The 24,012-nt window shown below is 40.0% G+C and overlaps 1 protein-coding gene across 3 annotated transcripts in view; it reads left to right on the plus strand.

The window, feature by feature from the left end:
* Positions 1–22,618, plus strand: part of arid1aa (AT-rich interaction domain 1Aa) — a 37,925-nt gene extending 15,307 nt beyond the window's left edge. For 2 of the 3 annotated variants that reach the window (XM_062991340.1, XM_062991342.1), the window contains exons 2-20: positions 238–432; positions 3,388–3,909; positions 5,495–5,608; positions 8,703–8,943; positions 9,110–9,199; positions 9,291–9,458; positions 11,314–11,626; positions 12,411–12,550; positions 12,650–12,753; positions 13,766–13,975; positions 14,113–14,317; positions 14,405–14,537; positions 14,619–14,791; positions 16,246–16,369; positions 16,500–16,622; positions 16,715–16,811; positions 17,390–18,227; positions 19,221–19,351; positions 19,452–22,618. In XM_062991340.1, coding sequence (XP_062847410.1) covers positions 238–432; positions 3,388–3,909; positions 5,495–5,608; positions 8,703–8,943; positions 9,110–9,199; positions 9,291–9,458; positions 11,314–11,626; positions 12,411–12,550; positions 12,650–12,753; positions 13,766–13,975; positions 14,113–14,317; positions 14,405–14,537; positions 14,619–14,791; positions 16,246–16,369; positions 16,500–16,622; positions 16,715–16,811; positions 17,390–18,227; positions 19,221–19,351; positions 19,452–21,323 — 5,793 coding nt within the window. In that variant the 3' untranslated portion in view covers positions 21,324–22,618. The remainder of the gene's footprint in view (positions 1–237; positions 433–3,387; positions 3,910–5,494; positions 5,609–8,702; positions 8,944–9,109; positions 9,200–9,290; positions 9,459–11,313; positions 11,627–12,410; positions 12,551–12,649; positions 12,754–13,765; positions 13,976–14,112; positions 14,318–14,404; positions 14,538–14,618; positions 14,792–16,245; positions 16,370–16,499; positions 16,623–16,714; positions 16,812–17,389; positions 18,228–19,220; positions 19,352–19,451) is intronic. The other variant, XM_062991341.1, reaches the window with a different exon arrangement.
* The last annotated feature ends 1,394 nt before the right edge of the window (positions 22,619–24,012 follow it).

Here is a 24,012-nt window from a genome sequence, read left to right on the forward strand (position 1 = left end):
GGACTAACATATTTGATACCTGAACCCTGACTTACATGATTATCAAATATCAATAGACTAATATATTAAATATGTAGACTAACTATATAATTTATAGTTTAGTCACAAAAATGTTTTAATGGTATATAACGCTATTATAAGAATAGATTGTACGGCAATGCATTACCATCATTCTTTGAGTCAGAACTACTTGTAATGCAAGTGTATGTTCACACCTCCTTTTTATTGGTTCAACAGACACCAGGCTCCTTGGATCAGATGGGGAAGATGCGTGGTCAGCCATATGGATCAAGCAGCCCATACTCACAGCAGCCCCACCAAGGACCTCCAGGGGGCCAGCAAGGGACTGCATATCCAGGCCAGGCCTTTGGCTCTACTGGTCCTCAAAGATACCCCATAGGCATGCAAGGACGCATGCAGTATGGTCAACAGGTCAGTGTTTCCTAACAAATAATTTTTTTTGTAAAAGATTATCTTAACCTTAACCCTTTGATGCACAACCTGGGTCAAAAGTGACCCAACTGAGTTTTTATTTTCTACATCTTTGCAATAAATTAATTTCGTCATTCAATTCCTCAATTAACTTGTTTTTGATCATCACAAATCCTTATTTCAGTTTTATATTTTTTACTTTTTTAATAAAAATCATTTTTGTATCACTACCCTTCTAATGCACAACATGGGTCAAAAATGACCCTTATGTATTTACTATGGAATTTGACAGAAACTACTGACATTTGTAAGTGTTTGTAGTCAAAAACATATTTACTGATCTTTTGAAAGACAACCAAAGATTAGGCTCTTGAATCTTGAATATGTCCAATACTATTTGCTTGCTAGCTGTTTACATATTCTAGTATAGATAGCTTTTATTAGCTAAGACAGCAAATACATGAATAACTGACAAATGTGCACATGAAAATATTCTTGAATGGATGAATATGGGTCATTTTTGACCCATGTTGTGCATTAGAAGGGGTTTGCTTAGCTTGTGCATCAAAGGGTTAATTGCGATTTGATGTGAAAGCTTGTCTCATGTGCTAGTTAGTGCTGGATGTTTAAAGAAAGTCTTTCTATAGTAAGATTATTCTGATGTATGCATTCTGTTGGCTTGTTTTTGGTGCTTTTAGATTGTTTGCTTTAGTGCAATTTTAGTGCAAACAGGGCAGTGGTAACTCAGTGGTTAAGGCAATGGACTGGTTATCAGAAGGTTGCTGGTTCACCACCACCAAGTGGCCTCTTGCTGGGAAAGGCACTTATTTCTCAGTTACTTGCATTGCATTAAGTCACAATGTTTCCAGATCGCTTTGGATTGAAGTAGCTATTAAATGCTGTAACAGTAAACATATACTGTGATATCTTTAGAGCTTTCCTTTAGTTACATAGGAAAACGTTTTGATTGTGTGAACTATGAGGTTAGGAAAGTTAAATGGCTATTGATTTTTGGACACAATATCTGAGCATGTCGACATGTATTATTACAGCATTAATATTAATCATTTCATAATGTAAAATATTATGTGAGTTCTTTATATTCACACATAGTCTGTGGCACACAGCACATCAAGACCTGCAGTAGTAATTTGTTTAGCCTGTTTAGGCTGTAATCATGTCCAATATTTTCTCAGTTTAATAGTTTTTAAATGTTTTGCTTGAGTTGCATAGACATTTGACATACCTAAACAAAACAAAATCAGCACTGAGTGTTATGATGATGCCTGTGGTGCTAACTAAATTTATTTAGCGTTTAATGATGCAAATTGGGCACAGCAGTTAATTAACGCTGGGATCCAGGGTTTAAATCCCCAGCTGTGCTATTGGCTGTCAGGTGTCTGCATACAGACATGATTGGCTATGTCTGAGGGCGGTATGGCAGAGGCCCCACGATGGATTGATGTTCTGTCTGGGTTGTGTCCCAGTCCCTGACTGCATTGCACCTGGTGATTTTGGGGAAACCACACCCACCGTGACCCTTACCAGGATAAAACTATGGTAAAACATGAATTTGAAGGGAAATGAAAAGGATGTAAAAATTCTATATGGACATCTAATCCTAACAGAGAAACAGAAGTCATATTTCTGTAGCATTTAGTAGAACAAGAACATGTACAAATTCCATGCATGTTCTTGTTTTCATCTGAAATTAGTTTCCAAATCCACCGTTTTGTACTTTTAATTTTAGAAGACTAAATGTTTCCCTTTTTTTTTACTGTTTACAAAAAATGGGAAATAAACACGTTTTGCACAGTTTGTGTTGGAAATGTTTGAATTTCAAATCATGAACCTATAGTGAATTAGAAACAATCACAAGTCTGATGGTAAGTTAGTAGGGGTGTAACAAGCTCAGCTCACGATGATCAAATGAAAGTATACACTCGTGCTAGAATCTAACTGCAGAAGTTCCAGTGAAGTGCTGCAGTGCTGGGAATGCAAATTTAGCCAATTCCCTTGACCTAATACATATTGTTGTTAGTCGCCGGTTATGCATTAAGCAACAAGCGTATTGCGTCCCATCAAAAACACCCCACAGAGTTTCATGTCAATGAGGCTTCATGCTTTATTTAATTTTAAACAGCTTAATGGTAGAACAGTAAGGTAAACGTAAACTTCATGATTCTAAACAGTTCAGCATTCTTAATGTAAATTTCAAACAAATCAGTAGCAAACAGTTTATTATACGGGCTAACTAAACATGCAAATAAAAAAGAGATGCATGTGGTATCTTAAGGTACTTTTTTGGAAAAAGCTTTATTATAAGGTGATGAAACAAATAATTAATTGTGTTTGTTCTGATCGATTGTGATTTAAAAAATATGCACATTCAAATTTCTTACTAACATGTGAGACTAAATACACAAATATAAGACGGACTAGTAAAATATGAAACACTGCTTGTGTCTAAATATCACAACAATGTGTGAACACAGCAACAAACAAGCAATATTCAAAGTTTTTTTTGGGGGGGTGGGGGGACTGGCGCATACACACTGAGGGTGGGTGAGAGTAAGCAAAAGACTTTGTTGACAATTTGTTGCAGAGGTCGTAATTGCAGCAGTTATGAGGAATCTTCTCCGGCTTTCCCACCCTTGGCATAGCCAATCATTGTCTGTAAAGGCATCCGGTCTGCCGGTAGCAGAGCTGAGATTTGATTTAGCAGCTTTGAGATGTCAGCAGTGTGCTAGTGTGTTTTACCGCTGTTCTATTCGAGTGCCTTATTGTTTCAAAGCAAAAACAAAAGCTTAGATGGTTAAAAGGCAAGAATTCAAATTCATCGTTCATCTTGTTGCAGGCTGGTCTGGTTAAATGCTTTAAGCTAGCGAACTGATTTTTAAAACGTATGTAATTATTTGGTAAATACTTAGATTCTTTGTTTTTATGTTATGGCAGATGGGATATGGACAGCAGGGACCAGGCAGTTATGGGCAGCAGGGGCAACAGCCCTATTATGGGCAGCAAGGTCCGGGCCCTCACCCGGGTCAGCAGCAGTCACCGTATCCACAGCCTCCACCGCAATCTACCCCTCACGCTCAGGGTGGACATCCCTACCCACAGCCACACACGCCCCAGCAGTCTCAAGGGCCAATGGGTGCACCTCCACAGGGCCCAGCCCAAAATCAACAGAGTCCCTACCCTCAGCCTCCTGCATCACAGTCCACTCAGTCCCCATACCCTCAGCAGCAAGCCCCCCAGACCCAGCCTCCTCCGCAGGGTGCCTCTCAGGCTCCTCCAGTGTCACAAGCTCAGCCCAGCTACACACCCAGCCAGCAATCTCCATCTCAGCAGATCCCACAAGTACCAACGTCAGCCTCACAGCAGCCCTCAGCGCAGGGGCAGCCGTCATCATACTCCCAGAATGCTTCGCAACAGCAGCAGTCTTCTTATCCACGATTTCCTCCTCCACCTCCTCAGGTAACTAGACTAACTTTATTTGAGCTTGTTGGACATTTCATTTCAAAACCATGGTTAATAGAATTTACAATTGTCCCCTTTAAGCAGCTACAACAGGGTTCATTCTTCTGGGAAAGCTTTCCACAGAATTTTTAAGTATCTGTGGGAACTTGGGCTCTATCCAGACCAATGTTGTTCCTTCACTCATAACTTGTGGAGAAACTGAAAACTCTTTTATGGAGTTTGCATTGTCCACATGGGGACATCATGCTAGAATGGAAAAGAGCATTCCCCAAACTGTTGCCACAAAGTGTGCACTGTGACCTGTTTTGATAATTAGTCTGTTGATTATTTCCTTAATGAATGGATTAGTTTTTTTTTTAAACAATATATTTCAAAACGTTTCAATCTAATATAATTCTCAATGCCCTTAAAATGGCTAATATATAATACACCCAATATTTTCTAATAGTTATGAAGACACCCAATACAACTTGAACTAAAAACGATTCCCAGCGGTAATGACCAAGGTTAAAAGAGAGATGTTGAACTTCCACTGTGCACTGGTGTTGATTACACATACTTACTACAATTGTACATATGAACAGTGGCAAGCCATAGCCTAGTGGATAAGGTACTGGACCAGTAATCAGAAGGTCGCTGGTTCAAGCCCCACCACTTCCAGGTTGCTGCTGTTGGGCCCTTGAGCAAGGCCCTTAACCCTCAATTGCTCAGACTGTAACTGTAACTGTGATGTAAGTCGCTTTGGATAAAGGCGTCTGCTAAATGCTGAAAATGTAAATGGTGGCGTTAGCTCAACGGTTATGGGACTGGACCCAAAACACACTGCCTAAAATAACCCAACGGTTTAAGCCCTACCACTGCCAAGTTGTCACTGTTGCCATTGGACTCCAGAGCAAAGCCCTTAACCCTCAAGTGTTTAAATTGTGTTCAGTCTCAATTAGGTGTGGATAAAATGCCTGACCTCAACAAAAAAAAGTGCTGTCCACATACTTTTGGCCATGTATAAAAAGTAAAAGCGAATCAACCAGCCAGAGAACAAAAACAAGACAAAATACAACAAACATCAAAATCCCCTCAATAGACATAAAACCTCTAATAAATATTTACATTAAGATAAAATGACAAACTAAATGGAACACACAGACCACAAACAGTCAGTGAGATGCGCCCTAACATCAATATTACAACAAGGATGATGCATAGACCAGGTCATACACACAAGATGCAGAATCACCACACCAGGATAACCCACCAACACCTTTTAAAAGGAGAGAACCCACCAACTTGTGTGATCTGCAAAACGCCTGTCTCGATACAGTACATTCCTGATAGAATACCCTAAATACACCAAAGAAAAGGAAACAACTACACATGTCTGGGGCCATAAAAGAAATTCTTACACGAGACAACACAAGAACAATTATAACTTCCCTTACAGACATAAAAATGAAAATATAAAATGGACCAAAAATAGAAAGACAAGATACTATAATTGTTTTTAATGACCTAACAGTTATATTAAATGTGCCTGTCTTTTCCCATGGTTGTATTAATCCGTGTGCTTCACTTCTGTGTCTTCTAGGAGATTTCCCAGGAGTCTTTTAGCTCACAGCCCAGTAGTGCTCCTTCCAGTCAGCCAGTAGCCTCCACTAAGAGCTCATCTGAGGAAATGCAAGGACGACCCTCCAGTCTACCTGTGAGTCTGCTTTTCTTTTTTGTTGTTCTTATGCTAATAAGAAAATGCACACGTCTGACAGAGCATGCACTGTTATTCAAGTCTGTTAAATTTCCACCATCTGTTGTTGACAAACCGTCTTTAAATGGCTGTATTACAATATCCTGATTGTAGTTATTTTTATGCCCAAAGTCCTGCGAAAAATGCTTGTCCCCTTCTATTTCTGCACATTTGTCACATTTATATGTATAAGATCATCATACCACATTTACTTAAGCTAGCTTTCCCCATTAGCTAGTAAATCAACTATTTAACCAAATTTAATTAAAAATTTATTCAGTTTCTCTAGTTACACCCAGCAATAATTACTGCCAGACCTGTTAATTTTAAACATCACTTAAATAGAATCAGCCTGGCATTGTCTAAAAAAGCAGTGCATGATGCAACATTCTAGAGAGAATCAAATACCAATGCGAAACAAAGTCACAGAAATCTACCCGTCTAGAATGGGTTACAAAGCCATTGCTGAGACTCTTGGACTCCAGAAAACCACAGTGAGAGCCAGTATCCACATATAGAGAAAACTTGGACCAGTGGTGAACCTTCCCATAAGTAGTTGGCCTACCAAAAGTTTATCAGAAGTGCATCTAGGTCACATTCCTCACTTAAGGTCAATGTACACGATTCCTCAATAAGAGGAATAACTGCTGACCACAAAAACTCTATGAATTCTGTTCCCTGTCAGAAAATCCTGAAGGACAATGTCCGATCATCAATTTGTGCCCTAGAGTTCAAGGGCGGTTGGGTTGTGCAGCAAGGCAATGTTGCACAGCACACGAGCAAGTCCACCTCTAAAGAGCTCACAAGAAACATAATCAAGGTTTTGGAGTGAACAAGTCAAAGCCCTGACTTGAATCCCATTTGGATACTGTGGCAGGACATTAAATGGTCACTAATGGTCATTAAAAACACTCCAGTGTAGCCAAATTAAAACAACTTGCAAAAAAGTGGGCTGAAATTCCTCCACATCAGTGACTTGTTTCATACATCTTAACTATTGTTAAATACTATCGTTGTAACCTGAAAGTTTATATTTATATATATTTTTTTACATAAAAGAAAGATTTCTATCTTTAACTAAGCCCAGGTGATATAGATTGTTTTCATCAGTTCTATACTACAAAGTGAAGTTGGTAAAGTCACTGCTGGCTTTGCATCAAGCCTGTCCTTTTGTCATTTTTTTTGTCATTATATGTGGTGTTATTGGCTGGTTATAATGTTTTTTGTTTTTTTTTACTTACTTGGCAAGAAAATACAGAATCAGTGCTTCATACTTATCTATGTATTTGCCACATCAACCCTATATTGCCCTGTATATTATCCATGTCCATTCCTACTGTAAAAGAGTTGTACTGGCTGCTTAAGAAGTCCTTTTTATTCACCCACACAGTACACTCACTCATCTCGCATCTCATTAGTAACGTTAAAAGGTTGCATCTGTAATGCAGAAGTTGCATCACTACACATTAAATTGTTGTAGTAAGACAGTGGTTGCTTTGCCATCTAAGCCTAAGACAGATGGAGTGAACTTGTCAATACTGACTCAGCACAAGTGCACTTAAAGCATCCTAGAGTTGCCATGGTTACTGTGCATGTGCGGTGGTTTTTTTTTTTTGTTTGTTTTTTTTTCTTCCCCTGGCACTCATTCAGATGAGCCGAATAAGGCCAGCGGGTGGTTTGAGGTTGGTGACTGTGGCTTAGCAGGAGCTGTGCCAGAGTTCACTAGGTGCTTTTTTTTCCTGAACATGTCAGGGAGGAAAGAAAAACCCTTCAAGTTTTTATTTTTGTATTAAATGTCTTGTTTAGATTGATGAATTCTTTTTTTCCTCAAAATTTTTGTTTTTTTGTTGCTTGTGTGTCTTTTTTTAACATTGTCTTTGAATCATACAGAACTTAGCTACTTAATAGTCAATCAGATTGGTGGTCTCAGTCTCATTAAGTTTAATTATATTCACAGTACATGTACATTTTTTGCTTTTGCATTTTCCTCACAATCTAGTCTTGTCCAGTGTAACCTCTAACTTCTACTTGTGCCTGTCCTACCCTGAGGAGAGCCATCATATGGCCCATCCAACACAAGCAATTTTTTTTTATTGAGTCTCACAGGAAGCCATATCAGAGTGTCAGTGGCCAGGTTAAAAGCACACCTGAGATTCCAACTTCAGAGCTCAATGTCTCAGGTCATGCAGCAGTCTAATGCCACCACAGTGCTCCTAGAGCATTTCGATCTAAGCATAACAGTACAAGGACAATGCCAGACCTCCTTCTGCATGGGCTACATCATCATGGTTTTGTAGAAATGCGATGTGGGTGTGTGTGGCAATCCAGATCTGTCTACTATTGAAAATATATGGCATATTATGAAGTAAATTGGACAAGCATGACTTGAGCAGCTGAAGTCTTGCATCAAGCAAGAATAAGCAAAAATTCATCTTGCAAAACGGAAACAATTAGTGTCCCAAACTATTGATGTAACACAGTGGTAAACATGCCTTTGTCCCAACTTTGTGTGTTGAAGGCATTAATTTGTAATTGTGTTAATGTTTTTAAACTAAGTTGGTCAGAGCAAACATAAAAAAATCTTTTCTTTGTAATTTTGTAAGTTAAATAAAGGTTTAAGAGAATTACCAAATCATACATTCTTCTTTTAATTTCATTTTACAAAATATCCCAACTTTTTTCAGAATTGGGTGTTTTATTAATTGCTGTTTGTTAAATTCAGTTATCTACACTAGAGAAGGCTAGTAAAAAGTATACCATTGGCACATACGATACAGTGAATAATCTTAAACATCAATAGTTAATTTAAAAAGATGTAGTAATGTCAGAAGGTCCATCAAGGTTTTCTTTTAGCCAATGCTTGTTAGCTTTTAGCCAGCATGCTTTTGTTCTTCAATTGTTTTCTGTGGAGTATCTCTGTTCTCCAGTCAGCATTTCTGGCCCTGTTTAACTAACCCTCTCTTATCTTGCATTTATATGAGAACAACCTTTTGAATTTTGATCTTTTTTTTGTATTTTTATCAAACCAACAGTCTTTATTCTTTTCTTTGTGTAGGACCTGTCAGGCTCTATTGATGACCTGCCCACTGGTACAGAGGGAGCGCTCAGTCCTGGTGTCAGCACGCCTGGAGTGTCTAGCAGTCAGGGTGAACAGAGCAACCCTGCACAGTCGCCATTTTCCCCACACACCTCGCCTCACCTGCCCGGCATCAGGGGCCCCTCACCCTCCCCTGTCGGCTCACCCGCTAGCGCATCAGCCTCCCGCTCGGGCCCCCTATCTCCAGCAACCATGCCAGGTTAGACCATTCATGAGAACTGACGTCTCAACAGAAGCTGATATTTTGGCTGCTATTTGGACCTGAATGTTTACCTTTTAGGGTTTTTTTTTTTATCTTGCCAATTCGGGCGGCTCTTCATAACACAATTAATTAAACTAAGCATTGTTTTTTTTTTTTCGTACAGGAAATCAGATGCCTTCTCGTCCCCCTAGTGGTCAGTCTGATGGTATTTTGCACCCTGGTATGAATCAGCCTGGCTTGGGCCAGGACAGAGGTAAAGCTAAACCTAGAGATTAAAAAAATAAATAAATAAAGAACAGCTTTGTTTGTAATTTCTCACTTAACTGCTTATCTTCATTTACCAGGATTTATGCAAAGAAACCAAATGCCACCTTACGGCTCTCCTCAGTCTGGCTCCGCCCTGTCGCCTCGCCAGTCGTCTGGAGTTCAAATGCATAGCGGAATGGGGCCTTTTCAGCAGAATAACTCAATGAGTGGATTTGGGCCTCAGGGTGGCCAATATGGCCCACAAGGTAAGGATTTCAACAGTACCAGAGATAAATGAAAGATGACAGAGTTTCACTTTTGATGTTTGGCAGCGTAAAACTTATAGACATGTTGCTGCAAGAAAAAAAAAAAAAATAGTCTCCACTTTCAGCCAATTTTATTACCCCTTTCTAAATGTCTAAATGTTGTATTCATCTAAGAAGCTTTGACCTCTGTGTGCTTCAGCTGTTTATGGATATGAAGCAAATTGTGTAAGCTGCAGACCAATTCTGTAGTTTATGCAGCATTACGTAGTGTTTCCATCAAAGCCATTTTGTTAATCCTGGCTAGCTGGACAAAAACACAAATTGGAACATTTGGATTTTTTTTACTGACGCAATCTCAAGAAGACCTTGATTCCTGCTTACGCTGAGCAAACAAAAAAATTGAGCTGTAACTTTGTCTTTGGTTGCACAAACGCATTAAGTGAAGAGCACATTGTTTATAACCTCTGATTAATGTAATTATAGCCTCCAGTTTTAACTTCTTTAAGCCCACTCTGTTGCCAGATATGTTTAAATTATGGTTCTTGATGGATTTAAATTGATCCAGAATGTCCAGAGCCAAATACTTAAATAGTTCTGGCTATCAGTTCTGTTCTATTGTTGAATCAGTAAAATAACTTCCAATCATTTAATAAACTTAAGTGGTGCATTAGCATGAATACATTAAAACAGTGTATTCAGGCACTTTCCAAAAGTTTTTGTTAATGATAACATGTAAAAGCATTTACTATGTATTTAATACACATTTACTTGAACAAACTGACTTTGTCTAACTTTTAATGTTGTGTAAAAAGTTTGAATCTGAAAGTATGGGGAACTCATCTTTTTGGATGTGCTCTCTGTGTCTTGCTCTCTGAGAGCCCAGTAGATCACAGTGCAGCTATTTTTAGCGTGGGTGAAAAGAGGCAGCTGACGTAGCACAGCAAACGTCAGTTAAGCTTTCACTGTGACTGTGCTTCAGCAACACCCTGGTAGACTTGAGGGTGTGCACTGCTACTTAAGCATGCCCGATATTAAATGTTATACTGATATTTTACATTGAGTCAAAAATGGGACCGCTGTACCTTTGCCTATAACTATCAAATGTTGGGCAACTGTTGGATACTACAACAAGGTCATTGTACTAATTTAAAATATTGGTTACCATGACAACCATTTGTTCTTTACGTTCAGCAACAGCAGACGACAATATAGTAATGCAAAATGGTTTTTAACACTGAGGACAATTTTTATTAAGAACTTTTATCTGCTTAAAAACTGTATGGGGATTTTTTTTTCCAGTAAAAAACTCGAAAAAAGGAGGACTTAAATGGCTGCTTAAAATCTGTAAAACTGGTAGCTACGAAAGACAAAAGCAAAGCGGCCTACCGAAAAACCTGCATGCTAATGACGTCAAAAAGCAAGTTCAAGAACTGGAGCTTAGCCCAGTGGATGAACCTCAGACCCATCGGTCAACATGTCAGATTTTTAGGGAAACTGGACTGAGTCTTGTCAGTCTGAATTATTTATCATGATCTGGTGCTTCAGTAAAATAATTTTGAAAATGTAGCAACATTTGCCAAAGTTATGGGCAAATGTACAGATGTTTTTTGACTTGATGTATGTAATGCTGCGAGTATTATGAAATAAGACAATGGATGATGTTCATGAAGTCACCCATACCTGTAGATTCTAGTAAAAATACATGTGTGACAGATGTTTAGTGCAGCATGGCAGCCTTATGACTATTATCTATGATAAGAATTAAGGGATGGCTTAGTTAATTTACATGAAAATATTATGCTACTTATATTATTAAGCAGCACATTATGTCAAGTCACCTCTCCTGTTTCTACAGGTTACCCCAGGCAACCTGGCTACAGTGGTATGCCCAATGCTAACTACTCAGGCCCTGGCATGGGTGGATCTATGAGCCCCATGTCTGGACAGGGAGGAGGGCCACCGTTTGCTGGAATGCCACCTAATAGAATGCCACATGGACAGATGGGTGTACGACCTTATGGACCTAACATGGGGCCCAACATGGGGCCTAATATGGGCAACATGCCCCCTCAGGTGGGATCTGGGATGTGCCCACCACCAGCCCTCAACAGGAAGCAGCAAGAAACAGCAGCCATGCAACATGGATCCACAAATTCAATACATACCAGGTATGCAGATCCATATAGTTTAATTGTGTTAGTAAACTAGCATTTTTTTTATGTATAAAATTTTTACCCAATACAATCGTATTGTATTTTTTTGTCGCTGCCTACATTTCCAGTCGAGGAGGGCTGTAGTGGTCACACGTTTCCCTCCGATTCATTTGATTAGTCGCCAATCGCTTATTTTCACCTAACAGGGACGTGGTCTCACAGAGCGAAGAATCACATTTGTAAAGTGATGCATTGCCGTTCATGATCAGCTGCCCGCCGTTCAGGTGCCTCGGTCAGCTGGCAGAAGTCGTAACTGCCACAGTGTTGAACACTGCTTCAAGCAGGAGGGATCCTTTCTACAGACACACAGCCTGTCTGTGTAGGTCCCCTGCTAGTCAATAGCACAGCTGGGAATCAAACTCAAGGGCTCAGGGTCTAGAGTGGTGGGCTAGAGTGTTAGACCCCTGCACCACCCAAGTGCCCTATTTCTTACAGTTTTGGGTTAGTGAATTTATAGCTTCAAACATTTTTTATCATGCAGATCAAAAATGGATCATGTACCGAATAGTGTGCTGGATATAAAAGTTTGCACATTATACACTGTTTTATTATCACAAAATTACTAGTCTTAGTAAAATGAATAAAGAAAGAATAATTATTCTATCATCTGATGGTAATGGTTACACACTACAAGCTTTAGCACAAAATTTAATTAACATTTGACAAATTCTAGTTCATAATGTCGAAAAATTGTCTCTCTCCCAAGCAACAAAATAAATTTGACATTTTTGCCTTGCAGAATGCCTGGTTATCCCAACATGTCTCCCGGTATGATGGGCTCAGGACCTCCATACGGGCCCTCCTTGAATAACATGCCAGGAATGATGAACACCCAAGGACCACCATATTCTATGGGTGGAAACATGCCAAACAACAGTGGTGAGCTATTAACGCCTAATAAATGGCTATATTCTGTTATTAATAAACCACCAGTGCTTTTGTTCATTCCATCACACTTTATGTTGCTTTAATTTTAAGGGATGTCCCCTGGTCCAGAATTTGGCATGGATGGGAAACTGAACCAAGCACAGAAGATAAACAACAAGGTTGAGGGAACACCCAAGACAGAGTCCAAATCAAAGGTTTGTAGAGGGTTTGATCATTTGAACTCTTCATACATAATATACTTCATTATTTATTTTAGTGCCATTGGGAAAAATGCTGTATTATATCAAAGTATTAAACATATATTAAAATACAGAGAGACAATAAAACTATTTACATAATTTACATGGTCAGTGCAAATGAGTGAGTTGGGTTGCTATACAAGCCCAGTGCTAATTAAAAGCAACAGTGCAGCCACTCCTGGGGTTGGTTTTATTGGCAACAACTATCATTGTACTTGCCAGTATATAATTGTTCATTGAAATTTGCTTGGGTACACTTTCCACTACTGAGATGCGCTCATCAGCTGGTATGTATATCAGTGCCAAGAGCACCTTCTGGCATTGAGCATGTCTGTGGCACTAGGTTGTGTGTAGATCTCTGCTTTCCAGACAGGTTGCTATTGTGTAACAAGGGGGAATCACAACTCCTTAGGCATCAGGACTGAGCAACATATTTACAGTAAAATTACTTTTTTATTTACCATTGTACATACTGTCCAAACTATTGGAAATGAGGTTTATTTGAAATACACTTTAAACGGCAAATGTGGTTTTCAATGCCTCAAGTTTCACTGCATTTGTAACCAATATGTTTTCTAAATCTACTGATTTTCCACATAGCAGACAGTGACAGTCAAATACTGGCTTTTATGGTTATAGAATTAGATAAATAATATGTAACCTTTAATTAAAAGGAGTTCTCTTCATTGATACCAATTGCAGAGTGTTTTTAACATTGTTCATTAGAGAATGCCCTGAAAATTGTAATGGTGCATTAAAAAAGGTTATGAATCAGCATGTAATGAAAATATAAAATGGACCAAAATATAAAGACAAGATGAAGTAGACAGATACACAGTACCTATAGTTGCCATTAAATGATACGTGTGTTAAACATGGTGTAAAAAAACCCAAATAAATAAAATGAATCGGCATGTTCTGGTTAAGCTTTTTGTATAACATCTCTATTATATTTCCATCCGTGTAGAAGTCCAGTTCTTCTACTACTACCAACGAAAAGATCACACGTCTGTATGAGCTAGGTTCTGAACCAGAACGCAAGATGTGGGTGGACCGCTACCTAGCCTTTGTTGAAGAAAAAGCCATGGGCATGACCAACCTGCCAGCTGTAGGCCGCAAACCACTCGATCTGTTCCGTCTCTACATGTGTGTTAAGGAGATTGGTGGTCTTACACAGGTGAGCACAATATCAAGCAGTCAGGTTGCTTCCATTTACTTTAGCAGGCCAGTAGTTTTGGTTTACATTAACTGTACATGTGCTTGCTTGGGTGATTGATCTGGTTCAATGATGTAACTTAAAATGACTGATTGCAGGTAAATAAAAATAAAAAGTGGAGGGAGCTTGCAACAAGCCTGAATGTTGGCACATCCAGTAGTGCAGCCAGCTCACTAAAGAAGCAGTACATTCAGTGTTTGTATGCTTTCGAATGCAAAATCGAGCGTGGAGAAGATCCACCACCTGACATCATGTCAACAGAGACCAAAAAGAACCAAGCTAAGGTCCAGCCACCTTCTCCAGGTAATGACTTACCTTCCACAGGCTGTTATTATATGGAGATATTATTTACTATTTTTACATGCTGTTTCTTTTTCATTTGTGTTCCAGCTGGATCTGGTTCCCTGCAGGGACCTCAGACACCCCAGTCCACAAGCAGTTCCATGGCTGAGAGTGGGGACCTGAAACCTCCTACTCCTGCTTCCACGCCACATAGCCAAATGCCCCCAATGCAAAGTGGCAGGTGAGTTCGGACTCTTTGAATTTATTGTGGTTGTGCGTCTTATTTGACTGGGAACGGTTCCTTAACTGGTCTGTTTCATAGGAGCAGTGTGAACCTTCAGGATCCATTTGCTGACAGCAGTGACCCAGCTTTCTCTAGGAGAAACGCTATGACCCCCAACTCAGGCTACCAGTCTGGGATGAGCACTCCAGAGATGCCTGGCCGCATGGGTCCATATGAACCGAACAAGGATCCGTTTAGTGGTATGCGTAAAGGTAAAAAGTTCAAAACGCATGCATTTGGTTTTGTACAGAATTTGTTTAAATGTGTTTGAGGTTAAAACATTATAGTACCATCTATTGGACAGATGTCAACCTAGCTTTAAGGTTTAGGTGCTTGGTCAGTTCAAAGGCAATATTTTTCAGCAGAAGATTGCAAATAATTTAGGTCTTTTACTATCTACAGTTCATAATGTCATGAAAATATTTGGGGAGTCGGAGAACTGTGTGTGAACGCCAAGGGCGGAAACCGCTGATGAATTTACTTAGAAATTCCAGGATATCTCAAGACTGATTCCTTAAACAAGCCTGGTTGATTTGGAAGTGTGCTTGGGACCATTGTCTTGCTGGGAAGTTCAATTATCACCAAGGTTTTATCTCACCACATAAAAGCAGATTAAGGGCATTTATTGAGTTCCTAATGGTTTACCCAACTTTAGGTCGTGTAGACTAGCAGAAGGTTTTAAGATCAGCAATACTATGAAGGTGTTGAATAATTGCGACATGGGAGTACTAACCAAATTTCATTCTATTCTATGTTTCTTTGTTTTGTTTGCTGTATAATTCAACCAGTAAAGACTTAATTTAAAGCAAAATCAAGCTCTGCATTAAGGTTGAGTTCATAAATCATTTTTAAGGGGTTAAATATTCGTGTGTTTGTGTGTCAAAGCAAGATGGGCACTAGTCAAAGTTTAACCTTTTTATAAACATGGTGCAGCTTATTTATGAAATGAATAATGCTTTTTCTTTTACTCAGTTAATTGTCGTAATCCTAGTTTAAAAATGACATGCAAAAAGGCACCTTTAAATATTAATCAAATAATCCAAATATTTAAAAATAACAACATATTTTAATGCTTACAGATGACGGACAAGTGTAGTTGTAAAGATTATGCTGTAGTTCTGCACATAGATAAGCAGTCATAAATTAAAAATATATATAATGTGTGTGTTTGTATTTACTTCTAATGTATAATCCATTAATCCAACTATGCTTGGAAAACTTCACCTATTTAATACATAGGTTTTTTTGTACTAGTCCAAATCTAGTCACAAAAACTTTGCTTCATACCTCAGCTGTTACATGTGCTTTTTACAAAATGTAATAAATTAATTACGTGCAATGTGCTTTGGTTTAACCTTCTATCATCAGAGTATGTAGTGATATGCTGCTTAATCTGGACAGTCTGTTTTAAACAAGGCCTTGCAGATAGTGGCTGAAAGTATTTCATTACTTGGCTTATTTACACTCTAAGCATTTATTAATATTCAGTTATTGAAATACATTTCTTATTATTATTTAGTGTGCAAAACATGACGTTAAGATCCTAATGAAATTTGAAAAAATGTTTGGTTGCTTAAAAGTTGATAACTTTGGATATCAACTCTTTTTCTTAACCTCAAATGAGAGTGTGTTTGCACTTACTGATTTTGTGTTTTTGTGTGTTTAGTTGGAGAGTCATTCATGCCTGGAGGACAGGGACCTAATAGCACAATGGGAGAGCAATTTAATCGTGGAAATATGCCCATTGGACAGAGACAGCAGTATACATATGGGCCAAACTACGACAGAAGGTAAAGTCTCAAGGTCTTCGACTTGGTCAGGAAAAATATGATTGGTTTTGTAAATTAAAATAATGTGTTTTTCATAGTTCTTAATGTATGATATGTCTCTAAATAGTGTTCTCTCTATTGGGTTGTACAGGCCAGAATCAGGGATGGGCCCAGAAAGCAATATGGGGCCTGGTGTTCCACAGCCAAACATGATGCCTTCAAACACTGACACTGGGATGTACTCACCGAATCGCTACCCTTCACAGCAACAGAGGTTAGTTCTTTTAGGAATGAAATGTGTTGTGTATTTAAAATGAAAGCTTCTCAGTTCTAAATCTTCAATTTAATTCATGGTCTCCTTTCCAGGCACGAATCCTATGGCAATCAGTATCCTGGCCAGGGGGCGCCTCCTGGTGGCTCATATCCAAATCAGCAACCAGGGATGTTTCCACAGCAACAGGCAGTAAGTAGCCCATCTTAAAGCATAGAAACAACATACCATAGTAATAAGCCATGTTTTTTATATCTACTTATGTATTTCTGTGTGAAACTACTTAGCTTTCACTCTGTTATACTGAGAAAGTGGAACACATTACAAATATTAGAGGTGGCCAAATGTCATTTATTTAGATGAAAGATTATTGGTTGGTAAACAAAAAAATTCTAAATACATTTAAGTTATTAATATTGTGTAAATATGTATTAATATTTTATGTTTTAAACATTTATCCTGCCAAATGACTCTTTTTACACATGATGCCATTTTAAGTTTAACCCTGTTATTAGCTGTGTTAGTTTTTTACATATGAGGCCATTTGGAGTTTAAAACACTAATTGTGATACATTACCTAAGTAGAATGAGAAATAGTCCATTATAAGGTTTTTAAAAAGTTCTTTGTTGTCTTGCCTTGTATCAGGATAAAGCCTCGTAACAGCTCATGTGGTCCTAAATGTGCTAAAATTTAAACAGTTTAAAATAGTTTATAAGATTTTCCTTGTTTGTATAAACAGTTTACATCAAAATAATTTGTCTCCACTCAGAACTACAAAAGACCAGTTGAAGGAGGATACCCTCCAGCAAAGCGCCATCACGATGGAGAGATGTATGGCGGGCCTTTTGGTGGCCAGCAGCCACAGCAGCAGTCTCCAGCTCCTCCTACCGGTCCTTCATCCACTCAGCCAGAGATGTACAACCAGTATGGCGGCTCCTACCCGGGTCCAGAACGCCGGCCCCCTGGAGCACAAAACCAGTTCCCTTTTTCTTTTGGAAGAGATCGGATACAGCCTGGCTCAGGTCCAAACTCCCAAGGTTCAATGCCCACTCAAATAATGAGCAGCTCTATGCAGCCTGGACCCGACGGCCCACAGGCTGGCATGTGGCAGAGCCGGGGTGAGATGGGTTACCCCAACTATCCGAACAGGCAAGGACCTCTTGGAGGACCCGCGCAGGGCCCGGGATACCACGGCATGAATCGATCCGAAGATATGATGTCGTCTGAGCCGCGTATGAACCACGAAGGACAGTGGCCAGGATCAAGACAGCCGCCATATGGCCCAGCAGGAGCCGGTCCACCCATGAGCCGACCTCTCCAGTCCAACTACCAGCCTCCTCAAGCCATGCAGAACCACATTCCACAGGTGTCCAGCCCAACGCCCATGGTCAGGCCCATTGAGAGCAGGACCTCCCCCAGTAAATCTCCTTATATGCACAGCAACATCAAGATGCAGAAGGCAGGGCCACCAGTGCCAGCGTCCCACATCATGCCTGCATCGGGGCAACCCCCGATGTTAAGAAGAGACCCTCCATTCCCTCCAGGCTCTGTGGAGGCCACACAGCCTCTTCTCAAGCCTCGCAGACGGCTTACCATGAAAGATATAGGTAAGTAGTGGCATAGGGCATGCAATTCAAGGTCTTTGTAAAATCTTTTGGTTTGTTGGATGGTAATAGTATGGAACTGTAAAATTTGCATTATGTGATGGTAGCATAATTCTCAAAAATAACACAAAGCAGTATGGAATATTCTATGTGACCTAGTGTACAAACATTATAAAATAAAGATACACCCACTCTAACACTACAAAAAATGTTACAAATATTATGGGGGCGGCACGGTGGCTCAGTGGGTAGTACTGTTGCCTCACAGCAAGAAGATCCTGGGTTCGATTCCCAGGTGGGGCGGTCCGGGTCCTTTCTGTGTGGAGTTTGCGTGTTCTCCCCGTGTCTGCGTGGGTGTCCTCCAGGAGCTCCGGTTTTCTCCCACAGTCCAAAGACAAGCAATTGAGTTGCATTGGAGATACAAAATTGTCTATGACTGTCTGACATTAAAACTTGTGAACTGATGAATCTTGTGTAAAGAGTAAACTACCTGTCCTGTCACGAATGTAACCAAAATGTGTAAAACATGATGTTAAAATCCTAATAAATAAATAAATAACACATATTATGCTTATGTTTCTAATCCTGCAAAGACATTCACATCAAATCAGTTATGTCATAAATATTATGTCACTGTACACACTGCTTTACTAGGACTTTGTGAAACTGCAGCCTAATCCGCCGTGTGTGAAATGTGATAACTGTCATATCATACAGGGCTGTACAAAATCCAATAACCCAGACCACTGGCACAATTACATTATGTACCTAGGTTTCAAGTTTCTTCTGGGCAGTGTAGAATGTAGCCCTGATTTTGTGTGTGTGTGTGTGTTGTGTGGTGTGTGTGTGTGTGTGCGCTCGATGGGGGGGTAAATTCCATGGACCACGGACCATGAAAGTATTATAAAAAGTTGTGGTGTGATTGTGATTTTTACGCAGTATAGTGATTAAAGATGATCTATTCCTTACTAAGAGATTCATTTTATTTCTCTGTAGGTACTCCAGAGGCATGGCGGGTTATGATGTCTCTAAAATCAGGTTTGTTGGCTGAAAGCACATGGGCTTTAGACACCATCAACATCCTGCTGTATGATGACAACAGTATTGCCAATTTTAACCTTGCTCAGGTAAGTCTACTTACATAATGTATGAAATTACTCCAGTATTTTAGAATTTTATTTTTTGTTACCTTTATTCTACCTAATTCTAATTACGTTTCCTTTATAGCTCCCAGGCTTCTTGGAACTAATAGTGGAGTATTACAGACGTTGCCTTATTGAGATCTTTGGCATTCTAAGAGAATATGAAGTTGGTGATCCAGGACAGAGAACTCTATTGGACCCTAATGCTCTTAAAGATGAAGAGAATAACGAGCTCGAGGAAGAGACCATGGCGGCAGCCATGGAAGACGATGATGAAACAGAAGAGGAGGGTGACGAAGATGAAAACTCATCTCAGCTTGTGGAACGTGTGGCAGCAGCACAGTCAGAAAAAACGACCGAATCGAAGAAAGACGAGAATAAAAAGGAGATACCCACAGAGCCCAAAACATCAGAGCCACCCTCTGCTGATGCTAGTGTCACTCAGGAAAGACCAAAACAGGCCAGCAAATTTGACAGGCTTCCCGTGAAGGTGGTGAAAAAGAAGGATCCTTTTGTTGTGGATTGTTGTAACAAGCTTGGGCGGCTTCAGAAGTTTGACAGTGGTCTGGTGCACTGGAGTATTGGTGGTGGAGATACAACAGAGCACATTCAAACTTATTTTGAGAGCAAAGTGGATCTTTTGCAGCTGAAGCAGACACGGCCTGTCCAGACATGTAAAAGGAAGGAAGTGTCTGAGAAGCAAGCAGAGACAGAGGCACCGATAGAACCCTCATGTAATGTGGATCAAAGTAAAGAGGAGGACCAGACGCAAACTCTGCCATCCTCAACAAGACAACCAACAGAAGATGTTTCAGATGTGAAGAAGGAGAAACCTGCTAATGGCCCTGAAACATCCTTGGAACCAGTATCGGATAAAGAAAAGGAGGAGGCACAGACAGAGGAAACCAACCAGGAGACGAGCAAGCCTGTTCTTCCCAGCATAACCACCTCTCAGCACTCTGTATTAGAGGATGAACCTCACAGCAAGGACGAAGCCCCACTAATTACGCTTTCAGAATGGCAGGACTCGCTTGCCCGCCGCTGCATATGCGTCTCCAACATTGTCCGCAGTCTTTCATTCGTCCCTGGAAATGACTTGGAGATGTCCAAACATCCAGGGTTGCTGCTGCTACTGGGCCGCCTCGTGCTGCTTCATCATCGGCACCCCGAGCGTAAACAGGCACCATTGACATACGAAAAAGAAGAGGAAGCGGACAAGGAAGTAAGCCACAAGAACGAATGGTGGTGGGACTGCCTGGAGCTGCTGCGAGAGAACTGCCTGGTCACCCTGGCCAACATCTCAGGTCAGCTGGACTTTTCTATCTATTCGGAGAGTATCTGCCTTCCTCTGCTCGACGGCCTGCTCCACTGGGCCGTTTGTCCTTCGGCAGAAGCACAGGATCCCTTCCCCACTCTTGGGCTTAATGCAGCCTTATCTCCTCAGAGACTGGTTTTGGAGACTCTCAGCAAACTCAGTATACAGGACAATAACGTGGACCTCATTTTAGCAACCCCTCCCTTTAGTCGACTAGAAAAGCTTTTTGGGAATCTTGTACGCCTGGTCGGAGAACGAAAGGTGCCTGTATGTCGAGAGATGGCAGTTGTACTCTTGGCCAACCTTGCCCAGGGTGACAGCCTAGCAGCCCGTGCCATTGCGGTACAAAAGGGCAGCATAGGAAACCTTTTGAGCTTCCTTGAGGACAGTTTAGCAGCCACACAGTTCCAGCAGAGCCAAGGGTCCCTGTTGCACATGCAGGGGGCACACTTCGAACCCACTAGCGTGGACATGATGCGTCGGGCTGCTCGGGCTCTACACGCCCTTGCTAAGGTGGAGGAGAACCACTCTGAGTTTACGCTTTACGAGTCACGGCTACTGGACATCTCCACCTCACCTCTTATGAACTCCTCAGTGTCTCATGTCATCTGTGATGTACTCTTTTTGATTGGCCAGTCATGACAGCTGTGGGGAGCGGTGGCTCCACCTTCTCTGGTTTTTATTTTCTCCTCACCGCCTGTGTCCTTGGTGAGCAGGGAGTGGAAAACAGAGAAAAATGACTGTTCCCCCTTTTTTAATTTATGCAAGCCCTTCGGATTTCACCCTTCGAGTCCTATTTTTGCTGTGTCACATTTTGGGGAGGTTCTCACAAATTAGCTATGGATCGTAAACTAACCTCAAAAATGGACACAAACTGTAAACTCTGATGCCAACTAAACGATACTGACTGGGACCCCAGGTTTTATGTTTTACTCAGTGGGGAAAGGGTCACATTTTTATAGCAAAATAAATAAATGAATAAAATAAATAGAATTTTGACCAAAGTTGCTGTCGCGTTTACAGTGAGTTTGGGGTTACCTGCACCCTTGCTTTCCCCTGAAGGGCAAATTAGGTGCAGAGTTCTAGTTCATATTTGAGTCTGTTTAGACAAGTGAGCATTCTGATGGTGTTGTAGGTGTACTGTGATGCTGCACTGTCATCCCTACTGGAGCTGCTTATTAGCCATGAGCATAATAACCTTGCAGTAGAGGCTTGTGGAGTAGATTGTATATGTTTTCCATACAGTTCTGTACTCCGAACAACTGAACACAATGCAGCATTGTTTCTTGTGGAAAAATCCTGGCTCAGCAGCTTCATTCTAGTTTTAAACAATTTTTAAGATTCGGTTTGATGGCAGAGAGATAAAGGCTTTCTCCCCCAAAGTATTGAAACCTGGGACATTGTCAGCTCTTCTGTCAAACCCCTTGATTGTATGACTCGCCCCTTATAAAGAAATCACCTCCTCGGACTGATTTTCATCTAAGATACAGCCCAGGCTGTGATGTATATAAGATGTTGTACATTACACTTTTTTCTGTCTCTCTTTCCTGCCCTGTCTTTCACTCTTATGCTTCACACTTCTTACCTTTGAAGAATGAAAGTGGACACTTGAGTCGGGTTCATCGCATAAAATCCTTAGGTATATAAACAGAACCACCTTTCGGCCTCACCACAGTTTCTCCATAGTACAGCAGACACAAATATTTTAATTTCATCTTCTGGTACAACAAAATAAACTCTAGATAATGAAACACGGTTGAGATATTTTTTTCTCCAGTGATATGAACTCTTCATATTTGTATTTCGAACTATGTAGCTAAAACGTAATGTAAATTCTTCCTTTTTTCCCTTTTTTGGCTCAATGAATATCATTTATTCAGTATGAAATCTTTATACTATATGTTCCATGTGGTAAAAATAAATGTACATTAAATCTTCGTAAGATGTTTGTGATCATTTTATTCTTTTGGATAGGAAAAATGAATGAAGTTTATATTCGAGGCAGCTTGGTTCAGAGCTGTTTTGCTGCAGTACATCAACACATTCTCCTGTTTTTAATCCTCTGGCTGTGAGGTTCATGCTTGAAGAGCTATACATGGTGAAGAAGTGGTCGCACACTGACTCTTGAGGCACTTGACTCTCAATTGCTTGCAATGTATTCAGTAACAATTGTAACTTGCTTTGGATAAAAGCGTCTGCTAAATGCCATAACGATCCTATTTCACACATTTACAAACAAGAACATGATGTCAGGCTCACACTTCACAATAATAGACTGTGGGAGTGTCACCAAATGGTCCTGCTGGCTTCTTCACACATATTACTTTACTATGTACATAGTGCACACCTATGCTGTACTACTTAAATGTGTAAAAAAACAATGAACAATTCTAGAGTTAATGTCAAATCAAAATCCCAACCCTTCCTTGGAGTTATATAACTTTCTTATTTTTCAGGAGTTTTCTGTTGTATTTTGTAATGGACTTGCATGGTTTTTGAGAGTTTTAAATAATGTACTGGTTCCACTTCCGACTGCAGAATTTTGCACCGGTATTGCACGACATCACAGACAGGAAGATCGTGCTGCAAGGTGAAGAAACACTCTCCATATTGAAATTGCATCTACGATTAAAACCTTTGGTTAGCTTTTATGTGCTACAATTAATTATACACTACAGAGATGGTCACAAAGTTTTCACATGTCCACAGGTGCATAGGTTAAATGATCAAACCACACTTAATGGACCTCTCTTTCTGCACTGGGGCATGGACATGCTGGAAAAGGCTTTGCCCAGACTTTTGCCAAAATGTATATATTATATAGAACTAATGTTATACAGCTGTTAGCAATGGGTGTGGCTAAATCACTTGAATCAAATAGGGTGTTTAACACTCCATCTGTCACCATTAATGTTGCATCCAAATTACAGTGGTACCTTGATACTCAACGTCAGTTGGTTCTGGGAGTGTCTGAGTTTCAAGGTATTTTTCCCCATAAGGATGTATGGTAAACCTGTTAATGCATTTCATGGTCTTGTGAAACTTCATATATTTTATCATATAAATGTTATATTATACTGTATATATTAATAATACTATTATCATATTATATTCCATTACCAACAATCTATTCATGTGGCAAATGTTTACAATCACATCATGCTGTTTATCGTGTGCTTTCATTGTGCAATGATGGCAAAAATGATTAAATATTGAACTTTTTTATTTTTTTGCTCACTTATTTGAAGTAAAACGGACAGCATAAATGTGAAGAGAGCGACAGTCGCACACAATTCGAGTTTAAGGTGAAAGTTGAGTTTAAAGGTACAAA

Source organism: Trichomycterus rosablanca, chromosome 3 (genome assembly GCF_030014385.1).
Source record: "Trichomycterus rosablanca isolate fTriRos1 chromosome 3, fTriRos1.hap1, whole genome shotgun sequence".
Taxonomy (NCBI): Eukaryota; Metazoa; Chordata; class Actinopteri; order Siluriformes; family Trichomycteridae; genus Trichomycterus; species Trichomycterus rosablanca.